The sequence below is a fragment of the Bactrocera neohumeralis genome, chromosome 6, assembly GCF_024586455.1.
Source record: "Bactrocera neohumeralis isolate Rockhampton chromosome 6, APGP_CSIRO_Bneo_wtdbg2-racon-allhic-juicebox.fasta_v2, whole genome shotgun sequence".
Taxonomy (NCBI): Eukaryota; Metazoa; Arthropoda; class Insecta; order Diptera; family Tephritidae; genus Bactrocera; species Bactrocera neohumeralis.
The window spans coordinates 47518050-47545024 of record NC_065923.1 but is presented as its reverse complement, the minus strand read 5'-3'; the positions used below and the strand labels follow the sequence as shown (position 1 = coordinate 47545024).

General features: G+C 35.8%; 1 protein-coding gene across 5 annotated transcripts in view; it reads right to left on the bottom strand.

Annotated features, from left to right (window-relative positions):
- The window catches only part of LOC126762615 (neuronal synaptobrevin), a 32164-nt gene extending 5306 nt beyond the window's left edge, over positions 1-26858 (bottom strand). The window contains exons 1-8 of one of the 5 annotated variants that reach the window (XR_007667487.1): positions 26743-26858; positions 25921-26234; positions 25541-25810; positions 14815-14876; positions 14322-14469; positions 12129-12287; positions 12012-12063; positions 5135-5226 (exon numbers count right to left, since the gene is read on the bottom strand). Coding sequence is in view for 4 of the 5 variants with exons in the window: in XM_050479489.1 (XP_050335446.1) it covers positions 12012-12063; positions 12129-12287; positions 14322-14469; positions 14815-14843 (388 nt within the window). In the remaining variant the exon portion in view is untranslated. The other 4 variants (XM_050479489.1, XM_050479491.1, XM_050479490.1 and 1 more) reach the window with 4 other exon arrangements.
- Positions 26859-26975: the final 117 nt, after the last annotated feature.

The window sequence follows — 26975 nt, the reverse complement described above, 5'->3', positions numbered from 1 at the left end:
TGATTGGTCAGTTTGTATGGCAGCTATATGATATAGAAGTCCGATCAGTACAATATGTTCGGAGATTGTGGCGTCGTGATAGAAAATTATACGTGCCGAAATTCGTGAAGATAATTTGTCAAGTAAAAAAGTTTTTCATACAAAGACTTGGATCGGTCATGGCGGCTATATCGTATAGCAGTTCAATAACGGCAATACCGGCAAATGAGCAGCTTCTAGGGAAGAAAATTACCTGTGCGCATTTTCAGATCGATTTCTCAAAAACTGAGGGACTAATTTGCGTATATACGAGTATATATACATACAGATGGTCATGGGTAGATCGAGCGAGCTCGTCATACTATATTAATATATGATCGCCAACGTTTTCTTCCGGGTTTTACAGGCCGCGTAACAAATTAATACAACCCATCCAGGGTATAGATGTAATAATTATTTATTTAATTATTTATTTGCTCCGTAGAGAAAAAGAGGATCAAAATTAGGTCTACTATTTGATCTCTAAAGGCAGTTGACAGAGCAATAAACCTTGGAAAATTTCCAAAGAAATATTGAGCTCGTCGTAAGTCCTTAGAAGGGCCATTAGGCACTATTTTCTAGTAGCCAACTCTAACTAGTCAGAGTCTTTTGTAAGATTAATAACAAAAGAGCCGGCAAGAAAGGTTTAACTCTGATGTATCCGTAAAGACCTGAAATCAGAAGTTGGAAATAATACAAGTATATGTTCGTAAAAAAGTAAGAAGGACTGGCGCGCTGTTGTAAACTCGGCTATAAGCGCGTAAGCGCTGTCTACGCCAATAAAGAAGAATAAGTTCGTAAGAAATCTGTAAAAACGCAATCGAATTGACCCCAACTTGAGAAAAAACCTTTATTATTGAACTGAGTCTTATGAAGTCGTCATAGTTAGTCAAATAGACGTTATAGATCTTTAGTTAAAAGAAGCAAATCAAATGGTGACTTATTGGAAATAAGCGTTGGGGGTTACATCAGTGACGCCTACTATTTGTAAATATTAAACGAAAATGGGATGACTTCCTTTATTTATAAGATTTCAGTGGCATTTGGACAGTGAAAAATTCGGAAATCGACTCCAAACTGTCTCCTAAAGTGGGGCAGTAGCTGTGTCAGACAAAAGATGTACACAGAAAGATTCACATACTCATTATTTTAATTGACGGCTCATTATCTCGGCCGACAAAAGCCAAACTCTATAAGTCGCTCATAATTCCCGTCCTGCTATATGGTGCAGAGGCTTGGACGATGACAGCAACCGATGAATCGACGTTACGAGTTTTCGAGAGAAAGGTTCTGCGAAAGATTTATGGTCCTTTGCGCATTGGCCACGGCGAATATCGCATTCGATGGAACGATGAGCTGTACGAGATATACGACGACATTGACATAGTTCAGCGAATTAAAAGACAGCGGCTACGCTGGCTAGGTCATGTTGTCCGGATGGACGAAAACACTCCAGCTCTGAAAGTATTCGACCAGTACCCGCCGGGGGAAGCAGAGGAAGAGGAAGACCTCCACTCCGTTGGAAGGACCAAGTGGAGAAGGACCTGGCTACGCTCGGAATATCCAATTGGCGCCACGTAGCGAAAAGGAGAAACGACTGGCGCGTTGTTGTTAACTCGGCTATAATCGCGTAAGCGGTGTCTACGCCAATTAAGAAGAAGAATTGCAGAAAATAAACTGTTTTCTTTTCTACTTATAGTGCAATTAAATTGTAAATTTAAGGGTTATATTATATTAGAGGACACATCGAAAGTGGACGAAACTAATATTCGTAGCGAGAAGAGAGAATTTATTTTTGTTTGTATTTTTAGGTGCTCTATTTGCTCATGCATTTACTCTGAAAGAATTGCAATCCAGAGTAAGTAGAGTATCAGTGAGAACCAGAGAAGAAATGCCGCAAGTTACCATATAAGGACATATTTAAAGTCCGGGGCTAGCATTGAACAATGTTTCATCCTTCGTCGAAATTATTCAGCTGGGATCCAGTTACCATGAAATAGTTTCGCAACTATTCTACGTTTATTCTTGATCCGCTATTTTCCTTGAATACTATCTCTAAAGTTATCTAGAAGTATGTATGTGTAGTGATTCGAGTTTTTTTTACAAAACAAACCAAAATAACCAGCCTTGGTTACGTTCTTTCAAAATGCTTTTGCTTTACTTATGATTTTATAAAATAAAAGTTGCTAAATTTTACTAACAAACGTTAGCAGAAGTTATCTTTTGATCGTAGTTTGTTATACGAGGGTATCTTAACGTAAATATAATGTATTAGTACTGATGAGTATTAAGGTTATGTTTAAATGACCAGGGAAAAAACTAAAAAAAAAAAATCAAGCTTATATTGACAACGGTATCATATGGTCCAAGCAGAATTATAGAAAGGAAGACGTTTAATGGCACATAGTCGATAAACTTTAAGGCTCTATGCACGACGAACTTTTATAACGCAAATTATGAAGAATATTTCTACATATGATCGTTGTACAAGAAAATTGATGAAAGTGATATATACAAATATCGGATTTTTATAGTATCAAGCGACATACATACGCTGCAGTATGTGTTTAGTATACAAATGTATATGTATTGTTGAAAATGTTATCGAAGTATGTCGAAGAATCTTGGTAAAATGGCTGACCAATATGGTGGCTCCTACTGAAGCGATTAAGACCAAGCATGCTGCCACCCTGGGCTCAATTAGCGCCGAATGTGCCATTTGAATCATTATCGTAAGAGCTTATTATTATATTATCCCGCTTCATCGTTGCGCTCAAATCATTTGGTGCTCTCAATGAAACTATTTATATGCGTTAAAAATTTTTAAGCTTTCATCAAACAAAAGCTCCGAAATTTAACTTCTACTGAGCTTTCACTGAAAGCTCTTTGTTTGTAACGGGTGGTCGAAGTAGATGTACTTTTTTCAAAAGCCTTTTTTTCACGCGTGAGTCGTGTAAAGCTGTCATGTTATTTTTTTCAGTATTGTTTGGCATTTCATCATGAAGAGAATTATGCCTGAGCAACGTTTACAAGTCGTTCATTTTTATTACGAAAATTCACGTTCTGTAAAGAATATATTTCGCGCTCTTCGCTCAACTTATGGTCAACATAATCGACCTACTGAGCGTACTATTCGCAACACCATCACCCATCTTGAGGCCCAGTGAAGAAAATATAGCACCCGTAGCTGAGAGTGTACACGAAAACCGTGGAGAGTCTATTCGGCGCCGTACGCAGCAACTCGGACTGAAGTATGGAACGACTTGGTGCATTTTATTAGACGTTTTCGAGCCGAATTTTACCGTTATCGAGTCATGATAACCGACTATTTGATGCCTGAAATTTAAGCTCGTGACCTCGGCGATGTGATATTACACCGTTATACTTCTTTCTCTTAAGATATGTACCTGTAAAGTCTAAAGTATATGCGGACAATACCGCTTCGATTCAGGCCTTGGAGCAAAACATAACGCGTGTCATTCGCCAGTTAACAGTCGAAAGGCTCGAACGAGACATCAAAATTGGACTCAACAAATGGACCAACTGAGACAATCTTCAAAAAAATAAATAAATGCCAAAGAATGTACTTTCGAAGGATAATAAACATTTCACCTTCGTTCCATCAAAAAATATTCTAAAATAGTATAAATGGAGGGTAAATATGGAAATGTTAGTAAAATTTTGGTTATGAAATAAAGGCTAAATTATCGCTAGGTATGTCATGCAACATGCTTTCTTCAAAATGTGGAAATGTGTTAGTGTACATGTGGGTTGTGATTTCGGGAAGATGACGTTGATGATCATGATGATGAAGCTTGAAATCCAATCGGGTGAAGCACGAAATTTATACACACACACAAATTCAATTCAATTCAATTCAATTCAATTCAACGCACAATAAAGCCCAAAATATATGCAAATAATGCGGATTATAGCTTACAAATTTGCCGAAAGCACAATCAAGTTCGGTTGTGAAAAAATGGTTACAGTATGTTACGAGTATGTTAATGTTTAATTTATCTTCAATTTGGTTTAACTATTTAGATTTATGAAAATTTTGAGTTATGTTGTACGATTATTTTATGCATTAGCAGCCGGAGGATTGCCGTCCTCCTCTTTGTTGGTGGGTGTTCGCTGTATGGTATGCTCGGCTGCACCTTCGTGTGCCGTTTCAGTTTCGGACACGTGTTCGCGTGCATGTTCGGTTTCGGATTCGGATTCATGTGCGTGCCGATTGTGTTTGGAGGCGTGAGCTTCAGGTTCGTTAATAGATTGAGTTTCAGATTCGTTTTCGTTTGCGTTTTCGGATGCCGACGATGTTCGTGAATGTTCGGATGCGTTGTTTTTGTGTGATTTGGATGGTTTTGTGTGTTTGCCAATAGCATTGTTATTATTGTGATCGGTATGCACGTATTCGGGTTGTGAATGTGCGGAAACATTTTCGTCTACGGCAGAAACGGCTGGTACTACCCATGCTTCTACAATGCAAAAATTGTGTAAAACAGAAAAACAAAAGTGCAATTTGTAAGCGTGTTACTTTTCTCATAATTAAAAGTTCCAATTTTTTTGTTTTTGTGATGGAGATCGTGTGTGTGGTGATGTGAATGCGAATTTTTGAAGCGTGTGGGGATGAGTTACTCGTTGAGTTTCGTGGGTGAATAACGGAATTAAAAAATATTAAAAATATTACAAAAATTGTTTCTAAAACTCAAGGTTAGCCGGTAAAGTAGTTGTTGTTTATTTAGGCCGTCATTAACTGATAACTAAAATTACTGCTTAGCTCTTTCTAGGATTATCTAACATTGAAAGATTAAAACAAAATTACAAATATTTTTTTCGTTTTAAATATTATAAAAAAATTAGAAAAATATATTTTTAATATTATAAATATCCTAAAAATATTTTTATTTACAATATTTTTTTTAAGCACTTCATGACACCAAAATGATTTCAAACATTTTTTATGAGTATGAAGGGACTTTTCTTCTAATTTCAATAATTTAGCCGTCCACAAAAACAAGTTAGCTTCCTTATAGCTTTTTAAGCTTCTTAGCATTTAGTTAAATGTTGAAAGTTGTGCCAATGTAAAGCGGTTTTGAGTGATTTTTCTGTTTACCTTTCGTGGGATATTAAGTGGGTGTAAAATATTGTATTGCTTAGTTCGAATAACGGTGCACACTTTATACGTGAGTTAATCTTCATCTTTTTCTGCAATTTTTTTCGCAAATATAAACGTGCTTTTAATTAATTTATTTGTAATAAAAAAAATAATAATAAAGAAATAAAATTCAGATATAGACAATAAAATTTTTTTTCTGTATATAAAAATAAATTAAATATTGAATATTATAAAAAATAAAAATTAGTAATATTATTCAATTTAAACTCATATGAGGAAATATTACGAGTATAAATTTTTCATATATAAATTTAATTGCATCCTTTGAAGAAAAAATGCTCCGGATTAACCGTATAGGCGCCTATGCGAATAATAGTATCGGTTAGCAGTATTCGGATAGTCGTAAGTCGTCAGTGATTGGTTTAACGCTAATTTTCGACTATCGGGTAAAACGTTCGTTGTCGACTAGACTCTAGATTCTAGAGGTTAGATAACACTGAGTTAAATAAAATGTTTTTATTTGGAAATTGAAATCGGTTATAATATGAGCTTTTAATAAAACAAAACATATAGACTTTTGAAAATAGCATAATAAATATAAAATTAAATAAATAAAATATTTAATAAAAAAAAAAAATACAAATTAAAAATAAAATAAGTTTACAACAAATTTCGTGAAAGAAAAAAGGATTATTTGAATTTTTAATATAAATTTTGAGGTTATGTGAAAAAAGACTTGGTATAAAGTTATAGAATTTTTCATTACCTACAACATTGCCTTATAACTTCTTTTTATAGAATTCGTTTTTTTGCGCTTTCTATTTCTTTTCCCAACCTATGATCGCCCGTAAAATAACCTGCTATGAATTTCTTTCTTTTTTCATTTACAAAGGTTTCTGCACTAGTTTATTTGGTTGAATGTCTCTAATTTTGTATTTCCAATCGAATTTCGTGTGCGGAATCGTTGTTGGAAAAGGCTTACGGTGATTCAGTTTTATCAAAAGCACAAGCCTATAAGTGGTACGAAGACGGTCGAGAGATCGTTGAAGACATGCCCCGCTCTGTATGACCTTCGACCTCTTCAACTGTTGAAAATATTAAAAAAGTGAAGAGTGTGAGGCTTGAAAATCGTCAGGCAAATGTTAGAGAGATGACAAGAGAGCTCGACATGGAACCCGTTTTTAGGCGATCGAAGAGGTAAAGCAAAATTCGCTGAAGGAGCTGAGGTCTATCCCAAAAAGTGCTTAAAATCGTTGCCATAAGTGTACTAAATCTGGTGGGGAACACTTTGAAGGTAAAAAAAATATACATATGGTATATGGTCTACGAAAAGGGGGTTAACGTGCGAAAACTAGTTTTCTGGGAAAAGCTGGTAAAAGTAATCGTCAGTTTCACGTTATCTCATTAATTGTTCTCATTTTTTTTGATACCTAAGCCCCCTTTTCGTAGACCAGGTCACATATATTGATGAATAATTAAATATCTTTTGTTTTATTTACAATTTCCGGGAACTTTGTGTCACAATATATTATGTTTAAGGGGGTATTCTACTCTACAATTTTGAAAAATTCGATTTTTTTCATATATTTAAAGTTTAGACCCTTAAGAACATATCCTCCAAAGGACTTTTAAAAATTAAAATTATTTTAAGAGCTACAGTTACTTTAGTGACGCAGTACCTAGCCCGGTTCGGCCGTATCGAATTTTTTAAACGCGTTTTTCTCGAAACTACCTTTTCCACACGGTACCGGCATTATCTCAAGTTTTATGTAACCGATTTACTTGAAATTTTGTGTGAACCTTCTTTATACAGTCCTTTATTGTTCCTACCAGCATCGTGCCAAATTTTTTGTTTTTAATATTTAAAAAAAGTCAGTAATTTCAAAAAAAAAGCGTAAAAAATTATTTTTATTTTCAGGCAGTCGCCATTTTTCAAAAAAAAAAAAAAATTCGTATTCCCTGAGGTAGGGACTATGACAGCATCCTTACTGATTAAGAATTTCTTCTGATTTTTTTTCAGACCACCAGGAGAGTCAGGATCAATGTCACCAGGATGCGCCATTTTTTTTACACCTGTCTCTCCCCCCTCTAATTATTTTAATTTTTAATATTTTTTTTTAATTTTTTTCTGTATTCTTAAGATATCAATAAAAACTCCATAAAAAATGGATAGTAAAAATATTAATTGCCTTTTTTTACGACACTTTAAAAATGACCTGAAATTCATGCTTCTAGAGTAGAATACCCCCTTAAAATTTTATTGAACAATTTTTGTAACGAAATATATATTTTTCATCTAATTACTCGGGACAGACATAACTAAAACCATACAAATAACCAAATAAATAAACTTTTTGCCTTTACGAGACAATGCATTCTCACAGTTTTGACAGATTTGGAATATGTAGCCTTTAAAAGTGCTAAGAAAATATTGTTTGTATAAATTATATGCAAGGACTGAGAACTGTGATTTCTAACATCGAATCATATAAATGAACTGTAATCAAAGAATTTACCAAAAAAATTATGACTTTATCGAGGACATAAAATTTAAGGCTCTATAAAATTTTATGAATTCTTTATGTCAAAACTATAGTGACTAAAGCCGTCATAACTTAAAATTTTCAAAAAAAATATGTTAAATTTGAATTTTATCTGCTTACTGATATTCAATGTATTTAAAAAACCAAAAAAAAAATGAAATAAAAATAAAACTTAAAACCAAATTTAAACAAAACAAAATCGAGTTAAATTTAACAGCAGGTACATGTATGTAAACGCAACTGGATAAATCAAATAACAAACAAACACACATGTAAACTAACAAACAAACGGCAAAAACGAGAACTGTGACTAATCTTGAACAATATCACAAATTACGAACTTCTAACAACTTTTAACAACACCATCTTGAACTTACGACTCGTGAATATCGCAAAACGACGACGACGAAAATTAATATTTTTTCTTTAAAAAAAAAACATTAGAAGAAATATGCTTTACAGATTTTACGCAAGTGAGCAGATTGAGTTCTGTACCTAAGTCTTTTGTTTAACCCTTAAAAGTATGCAACAGTTTTGGTAAGTACATATAAGAAGCTATCATATGGTTATGAGTATAAGGAAAAAATGCTTGAAAAAATACAATTCATTACATATATAACCACAAATCAGTATTATCGCCGAAGCAACCGCCCAAATCAGTGTCGCTTAACATGGAATATGGTTGGTTGGTTGATTGGAAATGGAGGTGCTTGAGCGCCGCATCGTAGGCGACCGCACTGAGATCATTATTAGGCTTATTGTGCTCACGGGTGGTAACCAATTTAAGCCTTATCCAGCAAATTTACTTCTTTTCACCGCAGCCCCCAATATATCTTTAGTTAGAGTATTGGGAGTCGTCCCTTTGCACCCGGTTAAAGTCTGGGCATTCACATTGATAATGTTCCAGCGTCCCATCAGCCCCATCTATAGACCGTGTACCCAAATGATATTAACCGAATTACCTGGAAAAAGTCTACATAGTTATTCTTCTTGCATTACCCAGCACAATGAATTTTAGTATAGGCGCTACAGATGACATTAATTGGCGTTTAGCTATCCCCAAGTTTATGGACCTGCTGGTTAGCCCACTTGGCACCGTCTGCTATGCTCAGAATTTCGGCATGTAGGACTTAGTTGTTGTCATTTAGCCTTCATTGTAAGGATTGGAAGCCTGCTCCCGTAACTTTTTCATCCATTCATGCAGCAGTGAATATGCACATTTCGCTGTTGGCACTGTCGATCACAGAACCATTGGTCCAACCTTCTTTACTGGGGCTTGGTTACTCGTGGGTAACCTTTGTCGATTACATTACCAGCTTAAGCAGAGCTCATTAATAAGGTCGAGTATGTTACCATACACGTAGTGACGCCTAGCCTGGCTCCAATGACCTAAAATCATTTTCCGGTTGGCCGTAAGCATTGCCTCAGGCCTCACTTGTACGAGTATTGGCTGGATGTTGACGATAACCTGCAGAGCGTTTATTTAGGTGGTTTTCATTGGGCCCGTAATGCCCAGCAAGCAAGCCCGTGGCAACTGTTCCAAAATCGGAAGGAAGCCTTCAGACGAAAGTTGATTGCAGAAATCACGTTTATCTTACATCCCAGATCAAATATACATTAAAACCGATCGAGATATTGATAAACACTAGTGATCATTGAATCTTAGAATGGTAGGGAACAAATTACATCCAGTTAGGTCATAAATGACAAATGATCTTCTCTATGGCACATCTTCCATGAATTTAGTCTTAGAACTATAAATCTTTTTAGGGACGAAATATTTCTGTTAAATTACAACCGTTTAAGTTGATATTTTAGAGAGGTCATCTAATTTTCCAGACTAGTAAACTATATTATACATCTGATCAAATTTGAACCGGACTGGTCCATATAAATTGCGCACGTAAACCGAATCGAAAACAATTTTTTTCCTTGATTGGTACACGTTTCTCCATTTGTCCATTATTGTATAACCTAACCTAACCTAATTGAGTAGCACAAAGCATTTCGTGAAGGTCGTGCAATCTTCGAAAACTTGCCTAATGCGAGTTGTTCATCAACTTCTGATAAACATTATAAGATCGAAAAAATTAACATCATAGAAACAGTGCTTGAAAATCCTCAGGTTGATTTCAGGGGGAATAATTGCAAAATCGACATACTTGACAAGGTAGCTAAGGACTCTACGTTCATTAATCGCACATTACTATAACATCGAAATTGTTCAATAATTGAACGAATGACGACCTAAGAATAATCTAAAATCAAAAACATCACAGCAAAGACAGTCAAAAATCAGGTTAAGGCTCATCAAGAAAACATCTTTGATTACCCCGATGTGGTCCACCTTGAGTTCGTTCCACAGAGAGATTATGAATGCTACTTGGCCGTTTTTGAGGTGCATGCATAGAGTTTACACCACGGTAATGTCACGTCACACTTGATTTTTTTTCTGTTTTCGAAATTGAAAAAATCTGCTTCAAGGAACGGGCTTTGAATTTATTGAAGTCATTAGTCATTCACTAAAGGCACAGAAGGTCATCCTAACCGATGCTTATAAGAAGTGTATGGAAAATCGATTTAAGCGTTAGCAACCTTATATTGGCCCAGCCGTCTATTTTGAAGGCGATAATAAAAATTTGTATTAAAAAATGTGAAAATGTAATTTTTATTGTCAGTCCGGCTCAATTTTGATCAAATGTTTAGTAACTTAGCCGTTTTCTCAATGTCTGGTTAGCAGCCATCTGTTAAATTCTGGTTAAAAAAGGTGCTTTACCAAAAAAAAGGTGTCTTGGTTTAGTTAACCAGTAGTTAACTGACAGTTGGTGGCTAAACAGACATTGAGAAAACGGCGCTTAGTTGACTAGTTTACCAAATATTGCCCGTTTCGCTGCATACTTTTGGGATTCAAATACACAAAAAACTTTTCAAACGTTATCTACTTAAGAACTTTTTGCTGTTAAACCAATTGAGCACGTCGTTTGCAATATCCCGAGCATTCAAAGTCACAAAGAAATTCAAACTTCAAGGGACTTGGAACGTGGCAGTGTTGCCGTCTTCGCGTTGTGTACTAAACATAAAAAATAATTGACGAACCAAAAGCAATTGCACAATTAAACTCAACTACAGTTTACTGAAGCGTTCGACGTCTGCTCGTCGAAAATGCACATTTTACAAATGAATTTCGTTGATATCGAACCTGGTGCGTCGGCCAATTGACATTTGTTATGATTGCATTGTGATACCGCCGATGTGATTTGATATATTTGATTGATGGCATAATGTACAATTTTTCATTCACTCAATTAACAGTCAATTAACACCGATTAGAGTTGTTGTAATTTTGAATTTGCTTAATTTCCGCATGCCGATTGTGCCTTGCTGGGATTTATATTTGCGCACCTACATGCACGCATACATGTGTATGTATGTGTGTATGGCGGTGAGTGCGCACTAATTGACAATTTTTATTATTGAATTTTTTTTTTAATCTTTAATAATTTTTTTTTTAATTCGTTACTTTTTTTTTTAATTTTTTAATTTTTTTTTTGTTTTGCTGGTGAGCGTTTCGTTTAATCTACTTATAACTTAGAACAGTTTCACTGCACATTTGCACATGATAACGCTAGTAAATATGTACAGAATACATACATACAACGCACACTGCCAATTTCAACTTCGAATGTTGGCTTTCAAAGAATTTCGAATTTTTTTAAATATTTTTTTTTTTGTTTGTGTAATATTTTCTAGCACTCTACATAAAATTACCTACAAAAGTAAAATAGAAAATTATATATATATTCATATCGGCAATTTATAAAAGAGTAAAATAGTATACAACAACAAAAAGTATGCGTATGTCATGACAGTAATGATGCGTGTAAGTGTGTTTAGAAAATAGTTTCTGTTTTTCTATAATCATAAATAAAATTTCATTAATTTTCTCAACTAGTAGAAAAATATTTGCTTTTTCGGTGCAATCGAAATTTGTGCTGAAAAGATGCTGCTAAATCAAATGTGCTGTTCAATCAGTAGAGTGTGTCGATAAGTATTTTACTAAGAGAATTTAAAACTATTTAGTTAATTATTTAAAAAGAGTTAAAATTATTGTTTTTTTTTTTATAAATAAATTGTGCATAGTTTAACATTTCAGAAGGCGCTATTAAAATATATGGAAATATACATATGTATATATAGGTGTATGCCAAGGTCAGGCAAGTGTCATAGTTAAATATCGAAACTAAAATCATGTAAGTATATCAAGATTATTCATAGAGTTTGTCAACAGCTAGATTTTTGTGAGAAACGTCGCTGCGTTCCCCAGCACTTACTTGCAATAATGCCCACAACGACCAGTCCAATAACGCCCATAATAATCATCATCTATGGCGTAGAAGCGGAAAAATGCATTAAATACATATGATAGCGTAAGACAAAAGTAACGGTACCTTCAAGTTTTGCAACCAGAATTTTCGTTTTAGTTTACCAGCTTGTTGCTCAAATTGCGAAGCACCCTGTTGTAAGGCATCAGCTCGATCATCCAATTCCGATAGCTTTTGATCTCTCTCGAGCACCTTCTCCACATTTGTTCGCATTATGTCGACGACCTATGGCCACGAATAATATTGAGAATATTGTATAGGAAAGAGTGTTAGTTGAGGTATATTTTTCTTGACGAACTTTACCCTAATGGCGACTTTTTAACCCAAACTTTTTTTTAACCATTAACCGTACCGAAATTCTTTATAAAGGATTTTTGGAAAGTATTACTGATTAGTTGCGAAAAATTTGCACTTTCTTAAAGATCTATACTACATATTTTGTTGTTATCCAAAGCAAGTGAAAACGTCAACTTCGGTGGCGCCGAATCTATAATACGTTTCACAAATAAAAATTATTAATTACAAAAACTTGATTTTCTTCTGAAAATGCAGCTTTGTGCTGAACAATAATATGACGAATTTGTTGGCAACCGTTTCCAAGACAGTCGGGTTTACGTAAACGGAACGGGCCCGGATTTTTTATCTGGTCAAGGACCGTTACAACAAAAACAAAGTTTATGTAGATATATTTTATTAATTCGGTCCGTTGGAAGTACGATATCGGCGATTCCGACAAATGACCAGCTTTTTGGATAGAAAAGGAATTTTCAGAAAAATCTTCGACAATCCTACCCGAAAGTGTGAATATGGTTTAAATCGTTCACCCTGTTCATATCCAACCAGTTGATTAGAGAATAAATGTCCATGTGCGCACTATATACGAAGGAGTTTCAAGTGGGGAGAGGAAGAGTATTTGAAATCTTTACTAAAACTAGAAGCCACATAGCGAGGGAGTAAAGAGAAAAAAAGAGATCCCGTTCAAGTATGTCTGCTGATTTACATACGCCACGAGTTACTTTTTCTCGGGTGCCAAGTAACACGATTGTAATAGGTTAAAACATTATTTTCGAAGCCAACCCGAAGCCTTCGTAAAATGCATACATAGACTCTCAAGAGCAATCAGTAATGCTGTAGAAAGCATAAACCTTTCTTAGAATGCGATAACAGAAAAATCATTGAAACGATTATGGCCGAACGTTTGACCACATTTAAGTAAGAGTGAAGACATTGGAAACTCTGTCGATATGGATGAAATAGTGGAATTTAACAAAACAAACCGGTTTAGATGAAGTAAATGTGGAAGTCGTCGAAGAAATAGTTCAAGAAATAGCAATTTCCAATTGATATTCAACTTTATTAAGAAAATTCACGTTTCAATGAAGAAAATATAGCAGCCGTAGTTGAGAGTGTACACGAAGACCGTAGAGAGTCGATTCGGCGCCGTTCGCAGTAACTCGGACTGATGTATAGAACGACCGGGCGTATTTTACATCGAAATCTTAAATTGAAAAATATAGCTTGTGCAAAAACTGAGGCGCTCGATTTTCACAAGCTGAAGCCCATTTCTGGCTCAAAGGATATGTAAACAAGAAAAATTGCCGCATTTGGGACGAAGAGTAACCTGAAGAGATTTAAGAGCTGTCATTTCATCCAGAAAACACAACGGTTTGGTCCATATTTTTTTTTAATGATACCGGTGAGAACTTAACGGACAATGATAACCGACTATTTGATGATTGAAATTGAAGTTCGTGATCTCGGCGACATTTGGTTTCGACAAGACGGCATCACTTTCATTACATCGAGTCAATCATTCGGTGTGCAGATAATTTCACATTTTGTGCCGGTCGATTGGCCACGAAGATGGTGTGATATCACACTGTTAGGCTCTTTCCTGTGAGGATATGTAAAGTCTAAAGTCTATGGTGCAAAACATCACACGTGTCATTCGCCAGTAACCAGTCGAAATGCTGGAACGAGTCATCGAAAATTGGACTCAACGGATGGACCATCTGAGACGTAGCCGCGGCCAACATATGAAAGATATAATCTTCAATAAATAATTTAATACCTAACTAATTTTCTATTTATCTTTCCCTAATCCCATTATTCACATGTTAAGTTAGCCTTTGGTAGCCTTACTTTGATTGAACAACGTATCTTAAGCTACTAGCGGAGTCTTACTGTACATAACAGATCGTTACCGGCTATATACTGGTTCGATTTGAGCTCAACAACTTCACACATACACATACTCACCTCATCGACTTGTGCCTGCGTCTGCTGTAACCGTTTTTGTGCTGCAATCTGTTGAGGATTGCGCGGTCCGCCGACAATCTCACCATCACCGCCCTCACCTGCGGCAGTATCAGCTGGTGGTGCATCGGCTGCTGGTGCTGGTTCCGCCCTAAGAAACGCAAATTTTAAATCGATTGTGAATTATTCCGCTGTTTACATAATATAGTTATATAATCAACAAGTTTTATGGCCAAGTATAAATATTAAGAGAAATTATTTTGGACAAAATACAATAAATGAAATAATTCAAAAATAACAAATTTATATAAAAATTATTTACACAGCTTCAAACTTGTTAAGTGCATCTGTACATGTATGTGTAGTGTGTATGTATATATTAATTAGTGTGTAACAACAACTTCTAACCTCAAAATTACAAAAGTTCATCTAAAAGTTGCCCAAATGATTTAGCAATACCCAACGCTATTATTTTTCAGTTTTCAAAATTACTTACTCTTCCTTCTTCTTATCTTTCTTGCCCATTTTCGCAGAGAAGTTTTAAATGAAACCGATTAGCTTGAAATTAAATTAAATTTAATAAAGTGGTCATTCATTTTATGGCTTTCTTGTTTATGGCATATTTTTAATAGATAATGGAGATGGATGTGTTGTAAAGTCATGGTTTTTATCGATTTCTTCACCGGTTGCTGGTGTTCTCAGCGAACAGTGAGAGAAGTGGGAAGATCGGCAATGTTTCATCCCACGTTTGGGGTTCTCTAATCATCATCAATTAAAATATTTATTTTTTTCAGATCAGCATTAATATTTCTTCTGAATGCTTTACTTGATCATTATCCAGTTATCGTCTACATATGCACTCGAGCAAAAGATCAATAAAAACAAGAAAAAACCTAACCTTCGATTTCATCGAAGCTATGTATAATACCTTTCAAAAGTATTTCTTACAAGAATTTTGATAGATCAGTTTGTGTGGCAGCTATATGCTATAGTGACTCAATCTGAACAATTTCTTCAGAGATTGTTTTACCGTCTTGGACAATAATCTGTGTCAAATTTCTTGAATATACCACATAAAATGAAAAAGTTTCCGATACAAGCACTTCATTCCGATGTTCAGTTTGTATGGCAGCTAGCTGTATATGCTCTCGGCGGGCCCAATAAGTGAGCAAAGAGAAAAAGACGTGCGCAAAAGTTCAGATCGATATCTTAAAAATTGAGAGACTAGTTCGCGTATATGATATCATCTGTTGAGTCGGCCTTAAGAGATTTCGAAAGAAAAGTTTTGCGGAAGATTTCCTTGGTGCTTTGCGCATCGGCAACGACGAGTAGGGCATACGATGGAGCGATGAACTGTACGAGATATACGGCGACATTGACATAGTCCAGCGAATTCAGAGACAGCGGCTATGCTGGACAGGTAATGTTGGATGGAAGATAACACTCCAGCTTTGAAGGTTTAGTATTTAGTACCCTCCCGTGGAAGCAAAGGAAAAGGATAACCTAAACTGCATTGAAGAGATCAGGTGAATAAGGAACAGGCTGCACTTGGTATCTCGAATTGGCGCCAAAAAGCAAAAAGAAGAAACGACTGGCTATAAATAAATTAAATAACAGTATCATGTTTTAAAAATCCAAGAGGAAACGAAAACGGCACGGAAGCGGAAACAATTGAGATCGGATGGTGGTAGACACCGGAAATAAGTTAATGATACCATATTTCCGGTTTTAAGGCAAAAAAAGGAAAACGGAAGTAAAATTACAGTACAATGTTTCCGGTTTGAACAAACATGAAATGAGAAATGGGCCGGTAATAAACTAATGGAACAATATTTCCGATATTAAATATATTTGAAAGCCAAACAGGAAGTTGTAAACCGGAAATGGAAATTACGGTAACATATTTTCGGTTTTAAAACGACCAGTTTTAACGGAATATCGTACATAGTCCATATTCTAGTATTCTTTGTTGAACCTACGTAGCATTTCTGTATGGAAGAATGTGCGACTATGCACTCAGCTACAATGGAGGGCATATAAATATAAAAAATTGGAATACATGGAAGCTACCATCAACAGATTAGAAATCAACTGGAAACCGGTATGACAAATCTGATCAAATTGATGTTGAGAAAACTCAACTTCTCTTCTCACCTAAATAACCTGATAAACTGGTAAATTTTTGTTATGCTTATTGATATTATGCGACAAATGAAGAACTACTATACTATAAGACTTTGAGGTTACTTCTGAACTGTTGGCTTTTATGGCAGTATTCGTGGTAAAAAATATGTCGAAGTCATAAAATTGTCTATAGAAGGCACATCGAAGCCACAAAAAAGTATTTTTATAATTTTTAATTATACTAAGATGATATTCGAAGTATACTGCGTTTAAATGCATTTTTTAATTCAAACTACAGGTTCCGGCACTCGTGTAAACAACTTCAGACCGTTCGCGCAGCTGTCGCACTGGAATCAGCTATTTATAAATTTGCTGAATGACAGTTCGGAGTATTGTTCTCAAGTGTTCAAAAGCGTTTTGCCAAAAAAAAAACGCAAAAAAAGTGATCAGTGATGGAATTCAAACGCCATGGAGGTGATCATCAAAAGACTGCAACGACACGTGAGATGGTTCCGAAAGTGAAGAAGCGACTTGAGCGAAATCCACGACGAAGTGCCAATCATATTGAAAAATGAGCTCAAGGTCAAGCCTTACAAGTTCCAAAGGCCCATGATCTCACACCGAAGCAGCAACAAGTAAGACTTGAGAGAGCGAAGCAATTGCTTCGCTTTGCCGAAAGCGGTCAAATTCCGAACATTGTGTTTACTGACGAAAAAATTGTTCCAATTGAGCAAATCGTAAACTCTCAAAACGATAGGGTTTACTTGACCGACCGTTCATACGAGAATCTAAGTCATCGGTTGGTCACCAGGAGGCAGCACCCGCCACAAATAATGGTTTGGGCCGCTGTCACCGCAGATGGGCGCTCTCCAATTGTTTTCATCGAGCCTGGCATTAAAGTAAATGCGACATATTATCGCGAAAGTGTTCTGGAGGCTGCTTTGAAGCAGTGGGCAAACAAACATTTCGGTAGCAAACCATGGACGTTTCAACAAGACTCAGCACCGTCTCACAAAGCGCGAGTGAACCAAGAATGGCTGAAAAACAACGTTCCGAACTTCATTACGACCATACAATGGCTCTCGAATTCACCAGATGCGAATTCAATGGATTATTCTCTCTGGGCTTATTCGTTTTTTGACCGTCTCAAGGCCATAGTTAAGGCAAAAGTTGGTCATATCGAGAAAAAGTGAATTGGTCCTGAATATGTGATTATTTTCACACATTTTGTAATTTAAAATAAATAAAAATAATTTTCCAAACCGAATTTATTTAATTCGAGTTCCAGTGCCGGACCCTGTAACTCATAACAGGTAATTTAAAAGCCTCCGGTCTGACACATAGATTACGTTTCTATAATTAAATCCATATGATTTTTGGTTAGCCCTAACCTTTATAAGTCGCGTGTATAAATTTAACAGCTGTCGGCTTATTAGCTTGTGAATTATATCATTTTGAGTGAAGAAACTTTTGTTAATGTGCAAAAATGGATAAAAAGGAATTTCGTGTGTTGATAAAATATTGCTTTTTTAAAGGAAAAAATACAGTTGAAGCAAAACTTGGCTTGATGACGAGTTTCCGGACACTGTTCTAGAAAAATCAACCATCAGAGATTGGTTTACACGTGGTGAAATGGACATCGAATACGTTGAACGCTGTGGACGTCCAAAAGTGGTTGTTACCGACAAAAGCACCAAAAAATGCACCAAATAATTTTGGATGACCGTAAAGTGAAGTTACTCGGGATAGTAGGTACTTTAAAGATATGAATTGAACGAGTGTATCATAGCATTGACGAATATTTTGGTGTGAGAAGACTCTGTAGAAAGTGGGTGTCACGAGCGCTCACTTTTGACCAAAAATAACGACATGTTAATGGTTCGGAGCAGTGTTTGGAGATGTTCAAGCGTAATTAAGCGTACGGCTGCAGGATTATGGCGTCTGAACTACTTTGCAAAAGGAAGGACCATCAACAGCGACTATTACATCGATTTTTTGTACCATTTGAAAGACGATATCGCCGAAAAATAACCGCATTTGTAGAAAAAAGTAGTGGTGTTGCTGACAATGTATCGTGTCACGATTGCAAAAGTTCATGAATTGTGCTTCCACATACTACAGATCTGGTCCCAGGCGACTATTTTCTATTCTCAGATCTCAAAAGATTGCTCGCTGGGAAGAAGTTTTCGTCGAATGAATAGGTGATCGCCGAAACAGAGGCATATTTTGAAGCAAAGGACAAATAGTACTACAAAAATTGTATCGAAAAGTTGGAGGACCGCTATAATCGTTGGCCTGAAGGGAACTATGTTGAATAAAAAAACGAAAACACAAAAAATGTGTTTTACTATGATAGGTCGGGGACATTTCAATTGACCTGTTATCTTAGTGCGTTAACGTTTTGTAGTCTGAAGATTTAAAAAAAAATTATACTGCGGTTTCCTACGAAGTTTTTCTTGGCAAATCGCCTTAGGTTCGCATCATACGTTATACTACCATATATCATCCCTTTCTCCCCCTTGGAATACGTTTTCTTTGCTAACGTTTTGTGCTTTGGGACTTTGGCCCTGGGGATAAAAAAATTAATTGTAATAATATAGGGGTTCTGTAAGTTAACATTTTCTCTGTGTTTGTCTTAGAGAAAACCGGATTTAGATAGTGTACAATCCCCTGGGTTATATAACGAAAAAGCTCGCTTAGAAAATAAGTAATAAATATAAATATGATTTCGAAAAGTCTGAGTAATGCAATCTACTTCATATTTTATTACAAATCACTCCTTCATTTACGCACTTACTAAAAATCAATAGACCAATTGTACCCATTGCCAAGTTCGTGTAAATGCAAATATATTTATGCGAGTGTGAAAATATTGCGGAAAAGAAATGCTGAAGTGTGCCAACGTGAGTCAAAGCAGCAGGCATTTATTGAACGAAAAAAAGGAAGTATTTGCCACTGTCGCGCAATTAAAGGCGCCAACAAATTGATAAGTGGAACGAACTCATTCTCCCTCAACGATGCTAACCGCATTAGGGCGCCACAATATGGCCAACTGTAACTTGGCACATAATTATTAATTAATGAACGCAGTCTCTTGGCGGTCTCATCAATTGTTTTCCTGTTATCGCGAAGCTACTGCAGACTATTACTGTTATATGTAATATATACATACATATATGTATATGTATATAATGTATACCTACTATAGGCACTTAGTAACTGGAATATATGTATGTGTGTATATTCAGTGCAAAACAGCTGTTGTAGCGGCATAAGGAAATTGGTATTGAACTAATACAACTTTCAAAGGTATAAGCTGAGAAGGAGAATATAACGGGTGATCCAAGTAGAGGATTTTTTTTTTTATTTTTAATAATCGGCTTACTGGGCGTACTCTTCGCAACACCATCACTCATCTCTAGAGTCCCAGCGTTAATAATTGAATAATATTCGACCGAATAGACCAAGTCCAGCACGCAGTGAAGAAAATATAGTTGCCGTAGTTGAGAGTTTACACGAAAAAAGTGGAGCTGTTCGCAGCAACTCGGACTGATGTATGGAACGACTTGGCGCATTTTACGTCGAGATCTTAAATTGAAAGCGTACTAAATACAGCTTGTGCAAGAATTGAAACCACTTGATCTTCCAAGCAACATCGCTCGCTCTATGGGCTCTTGATAAGTTCCAAGAAGATCCGATGTTTTCGAGTCAAATTTTTTTCAGCGATGATTTCTGGCTCAAAGGATATGTAAATAAGCAAACGTAGAAAGCAAAAAAATGGCATTTGGGACGAAGAGCAACCTGAAGAGATTCAAGAGCTGCCATTTCATATAGAAAAAACAACAGTATGGTGTGTTTTGTAAGCCGGTCAAATAAACGGTCCATATTTCTTCAAAAATGATACTGTTTAGAACGTAACCGTCAATATCGACCGTTATCGCGACATGATAACCGGCTATTTGATGTCTGAAATTGAAGCTCGTGATCTTGGCGACATTTGGTATCAACAATATGGCGCCACTTCCAACTCATTGCATCAATCAATGGATTTATTGAGAGAACACTTAGGTTTGCATATTTTTCATATGGGGATATGCAAAGTCTAAAGTCAATGCGGACAATCCCGCCTTGATTCAGGAATTTGGTTAAAACATCAGGCGTGTCATTCGCCAGTTACCAGCCGAAATGCTCGAACGAGTCATCGAAAATTGGACTTGGATGAACCATCTGAGACGTAGCCGCGGCCAAAAAGAGATCTTCAAAAAATAATTGCCAAAAAATGTTCTTCGAATGATAATAAACACTCTAAACTAAATTTAAAGTTGCTGTGTTTTTTCTTTAAAAAAGTAGGTAACCTCGAAATAAATCTATATACAGAATTAATGCAAGTAGAAAGGCAAAAATTATTAATAAATACCGTAACTTTTAGACTTAGAAAAAGAAATTTGGTATTTACTCTCTCTCGTTTTATAAAAATTAAAATTTTATTTCATTCTTAGGTTAATAAAAAACTATAGTGCCATTAAAGTGAATATTGAAACCTGGAATTCTTCTACTGTTCTGTCATTCGTAAGTGATATTCTGTGCACACTTTCTTCGTAGCAAAATAAAAGAGACACACAGATTTTGTTCCTTATGTGTTCCCTTGTTTATCCCTACACAATCTGTGAAATCGTTAATAACTCTTGAACACTAGCTTGTACCTACATACATATGTATATTGCAGGTAGAAAGTGAAGATTGTCTGTATTCCATAGTCTTTGTCTTTTTTTGTCAACAAAAAATATGCTCGGTAAATAGAAAGTATACGTAAACAAAACAAAAAAGTTGATAACAGTCAACGATTGCTACCAAACCTTGTAAAGTGTGTATTTAAGGTTGAATTTTCGATGAAGATTTATAACTCCATTTTCGGTTAAAGCATAGAAAATGTATAATCTTCCTCAAGCTGATAAAATATAGCAAAAAAAAACAATTATGTTGAATATGTGAAGTCATCGAAAACTTGCTTCATGCGAGTCGTCCATCCACCGCTGTTAATGACGATAACATCGACAAAGTTAAAGAATCAGTGCTTGAAAATCGCCGCGTTGGCAGCAGAGAGATAGCAGAGGATCTCAAAATCGCTTTATGAAACTCGAACCAAAAGCCATGCTTGACAACGTAACTGAGGACCCTACATCATCGAAACTGTCCCACAATACTTAGGCTTTTAATATTTCGAGATTTGTCAACCCCAGGCTTGTAATCTAGCGACTCAAAACTTTATCCTAAAGTTTGACACTTTTTATATTATATGTGGTCAGAAATTTTTGACACACGAAGAATATTTATGTTGTTTACAGTAAATTCAAATATTCATCTCGGACAAAAAAATAGAATTCAGTCGCGAACATTTTCGCGCGATTATTTTTTACAACTTTCTACATGGATTAAGTCAGCAAGAGTTCTTCGGCGAACTTATTTCACTTTTTGGCGATAAAGCTCCATTAAAGAACAGTATTTATAGATGGGTCGATCGAATCCAATCGAGGTTGTAGATCACCAAGACGAATTTCTTGAAGGTCGTCCACTATAAGTTTTTGTTCCGGAAACTATTGATGATGTGCGTAAACTGATATTGCGAGAACGTCATGTGACCTACCATGAGATTGAGACAACTGTAGGCATTAGTGGGATCCCTCGCAATTTGTTGATCGCTCTAAAAGACTCTTCTCGTTTGGTCGAGAGAAATGTTAAAAAATACGAATTTATACGTATGAGCCCGAAGTAAACAGCGGTCAGCTGTATGGGCGTTTCAAAATAAGCCAAATCCAAAAATTGTTCGGGCACGAAGCGCTTTCAAGCAAATAGTTACATGTTTTTGTGGAAAAACTGGACTTGTCGCAAATATATCACAAATGCAACACCGAACACGGATAACTCTTCACCCCGACAATTCGAGCTTTCACACTTTGACTGAAACAACGGAATTTTTGAGAAACTCAAAAAATCGATTTGATGAGTATTACTTTAGAAAAAATAAACTAAGGGGTCAACGTTTTTCAACACCTGAAGAGGCTGTTGATGCATTCAGGAGACATGTTTTGGAGATACCTCAATCAGAGTAGAACAAGTGCTTCGACATTTGGTTCAAACACTTGCAAATATGCATATATAGATCTTAATCAATATTTTGAAAAACAATACAACGTTTTTCGGTGATTAATATTTGTTTTTGTTCCCTCATCCCGAAACGTAAAAGGCGACCTACATATACGAATGGTGCCCGAGAACTGAGCTGAAACCAAAAAAAGCACTGAAGACCGCCGCCGTCGTTATACATTGGAACAAAAATGCACCCGGAAATTTTAATTAAGTTCTTCAGGTAAATAATATTTCAAAAACATGCATTTTGGTAAGTTGGTAGCACTGTCGTTAAATACTGCGCCAAATGTGAGCGCGATCTGTGAACCAGTTTGTTTACAGCAGCTGCTTAAGTCGGTACACCTCAGTAGTGTGTTGCGATTTTTAAAATGGGTAAAAATGAAAAACGATCGAAAAAGAATTTGTTTCAAAATTTGTATTTCTAACCAAATTTCGTGTGCGGAATCATTGCAAATGTTGGAAAAGGCTTAAGTTGATTCAGTTTTATCGAAAATACAAGCCTGCGAGTGGTACAAAGCTTTCAAAGACGGTCTAGAGATCGTTGAGGACATGCCTCGTTCTGGACGGCCTTCCACTCCTTAAACTGCTGAAAATATACAAAAGATGAAGAATATGGTGCTTGAAAATCGTCAGACAACTGTTAGAGAGATGGCACGAGATCTCGACCTCTCTCGCGAGTCCGTTCGAATGATTTTAGTGGATATTTTGGGCATGAAACGCGTTCTTGCTCGACTTGTCCCAAATAAGCTGATTTTTTTTTTCAAAAAGAGTACTTTTGTAACCGAATTTAAGGGGGGAGCCTGCTTTAGAGGCTTCAAAAAATCGATTTTGTTGAGGATTTTTTTTGGGAAGGAAAGAAATAAGTGCTTAAAGCAAAATTTCTAGGGTTTATAGTTATATATTTAAAGATCATTCACAAATTTTTTGGATACGAAATCTTTGATATGCTGCCTTTGGGAAGCATTTGCCCGATGCATCTCGCATGTGCATTTGTCGGACGGCGGGCAGGATGCAGGTCGCAATTTCTATCGAAAACAAAAAATTCAAAGAGATTCATATTTTTTAATAATTTATCTTCTAGTTAAACTAAAAAAATCTGGAAAAAAGTGTAAAATTTTAGAAATTTTTTACAAATTGAAAAAAGTGGTTTTTGACCAAAAAAATTCGACTTTATGTTGTTTAAAAATGTGTTCAAACTTGACTTTTCTTAGTTTTTTTAGTTTAAATAGAAGATAATTTAATGCCAAAGATAATAAACTTTGCCCCAATTCCATACGACGTTTAGTTTTTTTCTATCCTGCCCGCCAATTAAGAAAAATCGTAAAAATGAAAAACCGAGAAATCGCGCGTCAAAGTTTTCGCTTTCTGCCCAATGTACTCATATATCTACTAGACGCTCGGTCACTATTTTCCTTCTAGCTTCGAAAATACTTATTTCAAATTCCCATCTAAAACTTTGGGAACATATTCTTATACCATGTTCAGACCGAAAATTTAAAAGATTATATTTAAGCATTTCATAACCCAACAGTGTTCTCACTGCCGTTAAAAAGATCAGAAAACAGCTGTTATTGTTAATCAAGAATTCACATCGCTTAATATTTATCAAAAGAAAAGATTGTCATATAGTATTTTGAAATAAAAATACGGTTTTTTTTAATATTTTCCATATAATAGAAATAATGGATGCATTTTTTCATTTGTTAAGTCGATTTTCAGATGAAAATAGATTCAATGCTTTAAAAAAAATTTGTTTGTTTACTTTTTTTTCCCTTTGTAGTGTCTAAATCAGCTGTGATAATGTAACAGACTGCGAGTGCTGACAAGTAAATTGCGCAAAATCACAGTCGCACAGAGACATTTAGCGTGGATCAATTTCAAATCATTTCAATGAGGTGATTTGGAACTGTCATTTTTGTATGGCGAAATCTTGATAAATTTTTAAAATTAGTGGGATAATCCATTCAACAGCCGAAATCGTGTGATTAAGTGTCGGTCTGAACATGGTATTAGATTATTTTTAAAGAGATTTAAGCAAAAAAAAATCGATTTTTTGAAGCTTCTAAATCAGGCTCCCCCCTCAAAGCGAAAAGCGCAATGAATACGATAGATCAAGCACCGTATTCACCAGTTTTGGAGGAGGATTACTTTGAATAATTAAATTCTTTGCGTTTTCTTTACAATTTTCGGGTACTTTTTTGCCACAATTTGCATACATACTTACATAAGTAGTATGCTTGCATTGGAGCTTATCTTTAAGGCACTACTAAATATTTGCGAAAGACGTGTAAATGTAAGTACTTATATACATATGTATGTATGTACCTAGTTTTAATAAAATCTATTTCTATTAAATTTATTTTCCACAGTTCCTTTCCGAAGAAAGCATCATCAGCTGATTTCCGGTGTTGTATAACGCTGTTTAATTTTTAACACTGCGTTTTGATATTTTTTAATTTAAATGACTAATTCGCAATTATTCACGCCACACGCATTCAAAAATAATAGTAATTTTTTGCTAAATCAATTAAATGTTTGTGTGTAAAGGACTAAATTGATAGCAAACTCATCAGCGTTCACGTGAGTTACTCGCAAATGGAGATTTTCCTACACCATTGGGCAAACATTCATACACATGTTCAAACATGTTTGTGTAACGCGTGTCATGTTGGCTAACGGTACGCCTGAAGGGCTCGCTTGCCGTCGACCATCTTGTATTTGTTTTTGTAGCAGCGTGAATTGTTTGGTCACTTGCACACGCAGCGCTTTCACCAACACAATTGGCATTAATCATCATTTGCAGAATTTCGTGCAGACAAATTCACCCGAACAATATGCATGTCAATAAAAATTAAGAGCCATAATTACCAAAAATTAAAAGAAAAGCAAAAGCGCACATTAAACAAAAATATAAGTTGGAATTTGTAAAATCAATAATGACAGCTACTTACATGTTACTCGCGCTGTTTCGATACTTTGCGCTGCGACTGCTGGACTAAAAGCACTGAGCACTGAGAGAAATGGAATATCAGTTGCTGGCGCTGGCGCTACCGCTGCTGCTGCTGCTGCTACTGCTACTGATTTCGACTAACGGCTGCTGTGCTAGGCGAGTGGGCGATAGGGTGCGGCAAGGTGTTCTGGATAAACCGCAAACGCTTTTGTCTACAAAATTGCTGCCAATTATGTAGGTACCCTAGCACTGACGGCGACTGTAACTGTGACTGTGACACAAGCAGATGGGAGAGAAACAAAATGCACAACGTTGAGTTCAACTGGCTGTAAAGTGGAAGCACGGTGACAGTGTGGCTGGCCACTGACGTTTCTTACTCACCACTCACAGCAACGGTAGGCAACGGTAGGTGGTGTGTGTGTGGGTGGTGGGCGCTAATTTACGCTGTTGTTTTAGATTTTTGATTGCGTGCCGTATGTGTTGGACTTGGCTGTCGGGGGTTGTTTTCGAAATTAACAAGCTTTATGCATTCGAACTTCGAAAGCAATAGAGACTATGCGTAATTGCTGTCTGTTGTTGTTGTTGTTATTATTGCACGCCTGCCTTTTACTCGATGACTCGCCAAAAGTGTACGTTTGTGTGCCTTTTCGCTAGCTGTTGTAGCTTATTTCGAGCTCAAATTGCGAAATCTGACACTGCAATGTTGGCATTTTTTAGTTGTGAGATAAAGAAAATAGTTGAAATGAATTTTTAAGAATTTACAATGCGATTTTTTTGTTGTTCTAATTTAAGCGCAAAGCAAATTAGCAAAATATTATTAAATATTAAAGCAATTATGTTATTGTAAGAAATTTGTTTGGAAAAAAGTTGAGAAATTATATTTTAGCTACGCAAACAACATTTAGCTCAAATGTTTTAGTTTTTTAAGCGCTTAATACTAGGAAAGCCCAAAACTTGCGGTGGCAGAAAAATCAATGAAAATTTTCACATCATCACATTTGTGACACTTGGTTCAGCACTTCAATATTTCGCCAAAGGCAGTTAGGCAAAAACGCAATTTTGCACAATAAAGCTTAAATTTCTTAAACTATTCGAAAAATATTAATTTGGCTTTTTACAACAAATTCACTGCGTTTGCACTTGAATTGGTAATAATTATTTAATATTCCTATATTTTCATGCGTTGAGCACTTTTTCACTTACGGTAATATTTAGCCAACTGCGAAAATTTTTTCAAAGCTCGGCTACAGCTCCTCGGCGCTCGTATGATGAATATTCGAAAGTACGCAACTACGAAATGTGTTGGAATTTTTCTTGTCCCCACTGGGTCGAGCATCAAGAACGTGCGTCAAAATGAGACCGCTAACTACTATTCCACCATACGTCAGCTATTTCTTATCCTTTCAAAGACTTCCGTTTTGCGCAGGCGCTTTTCA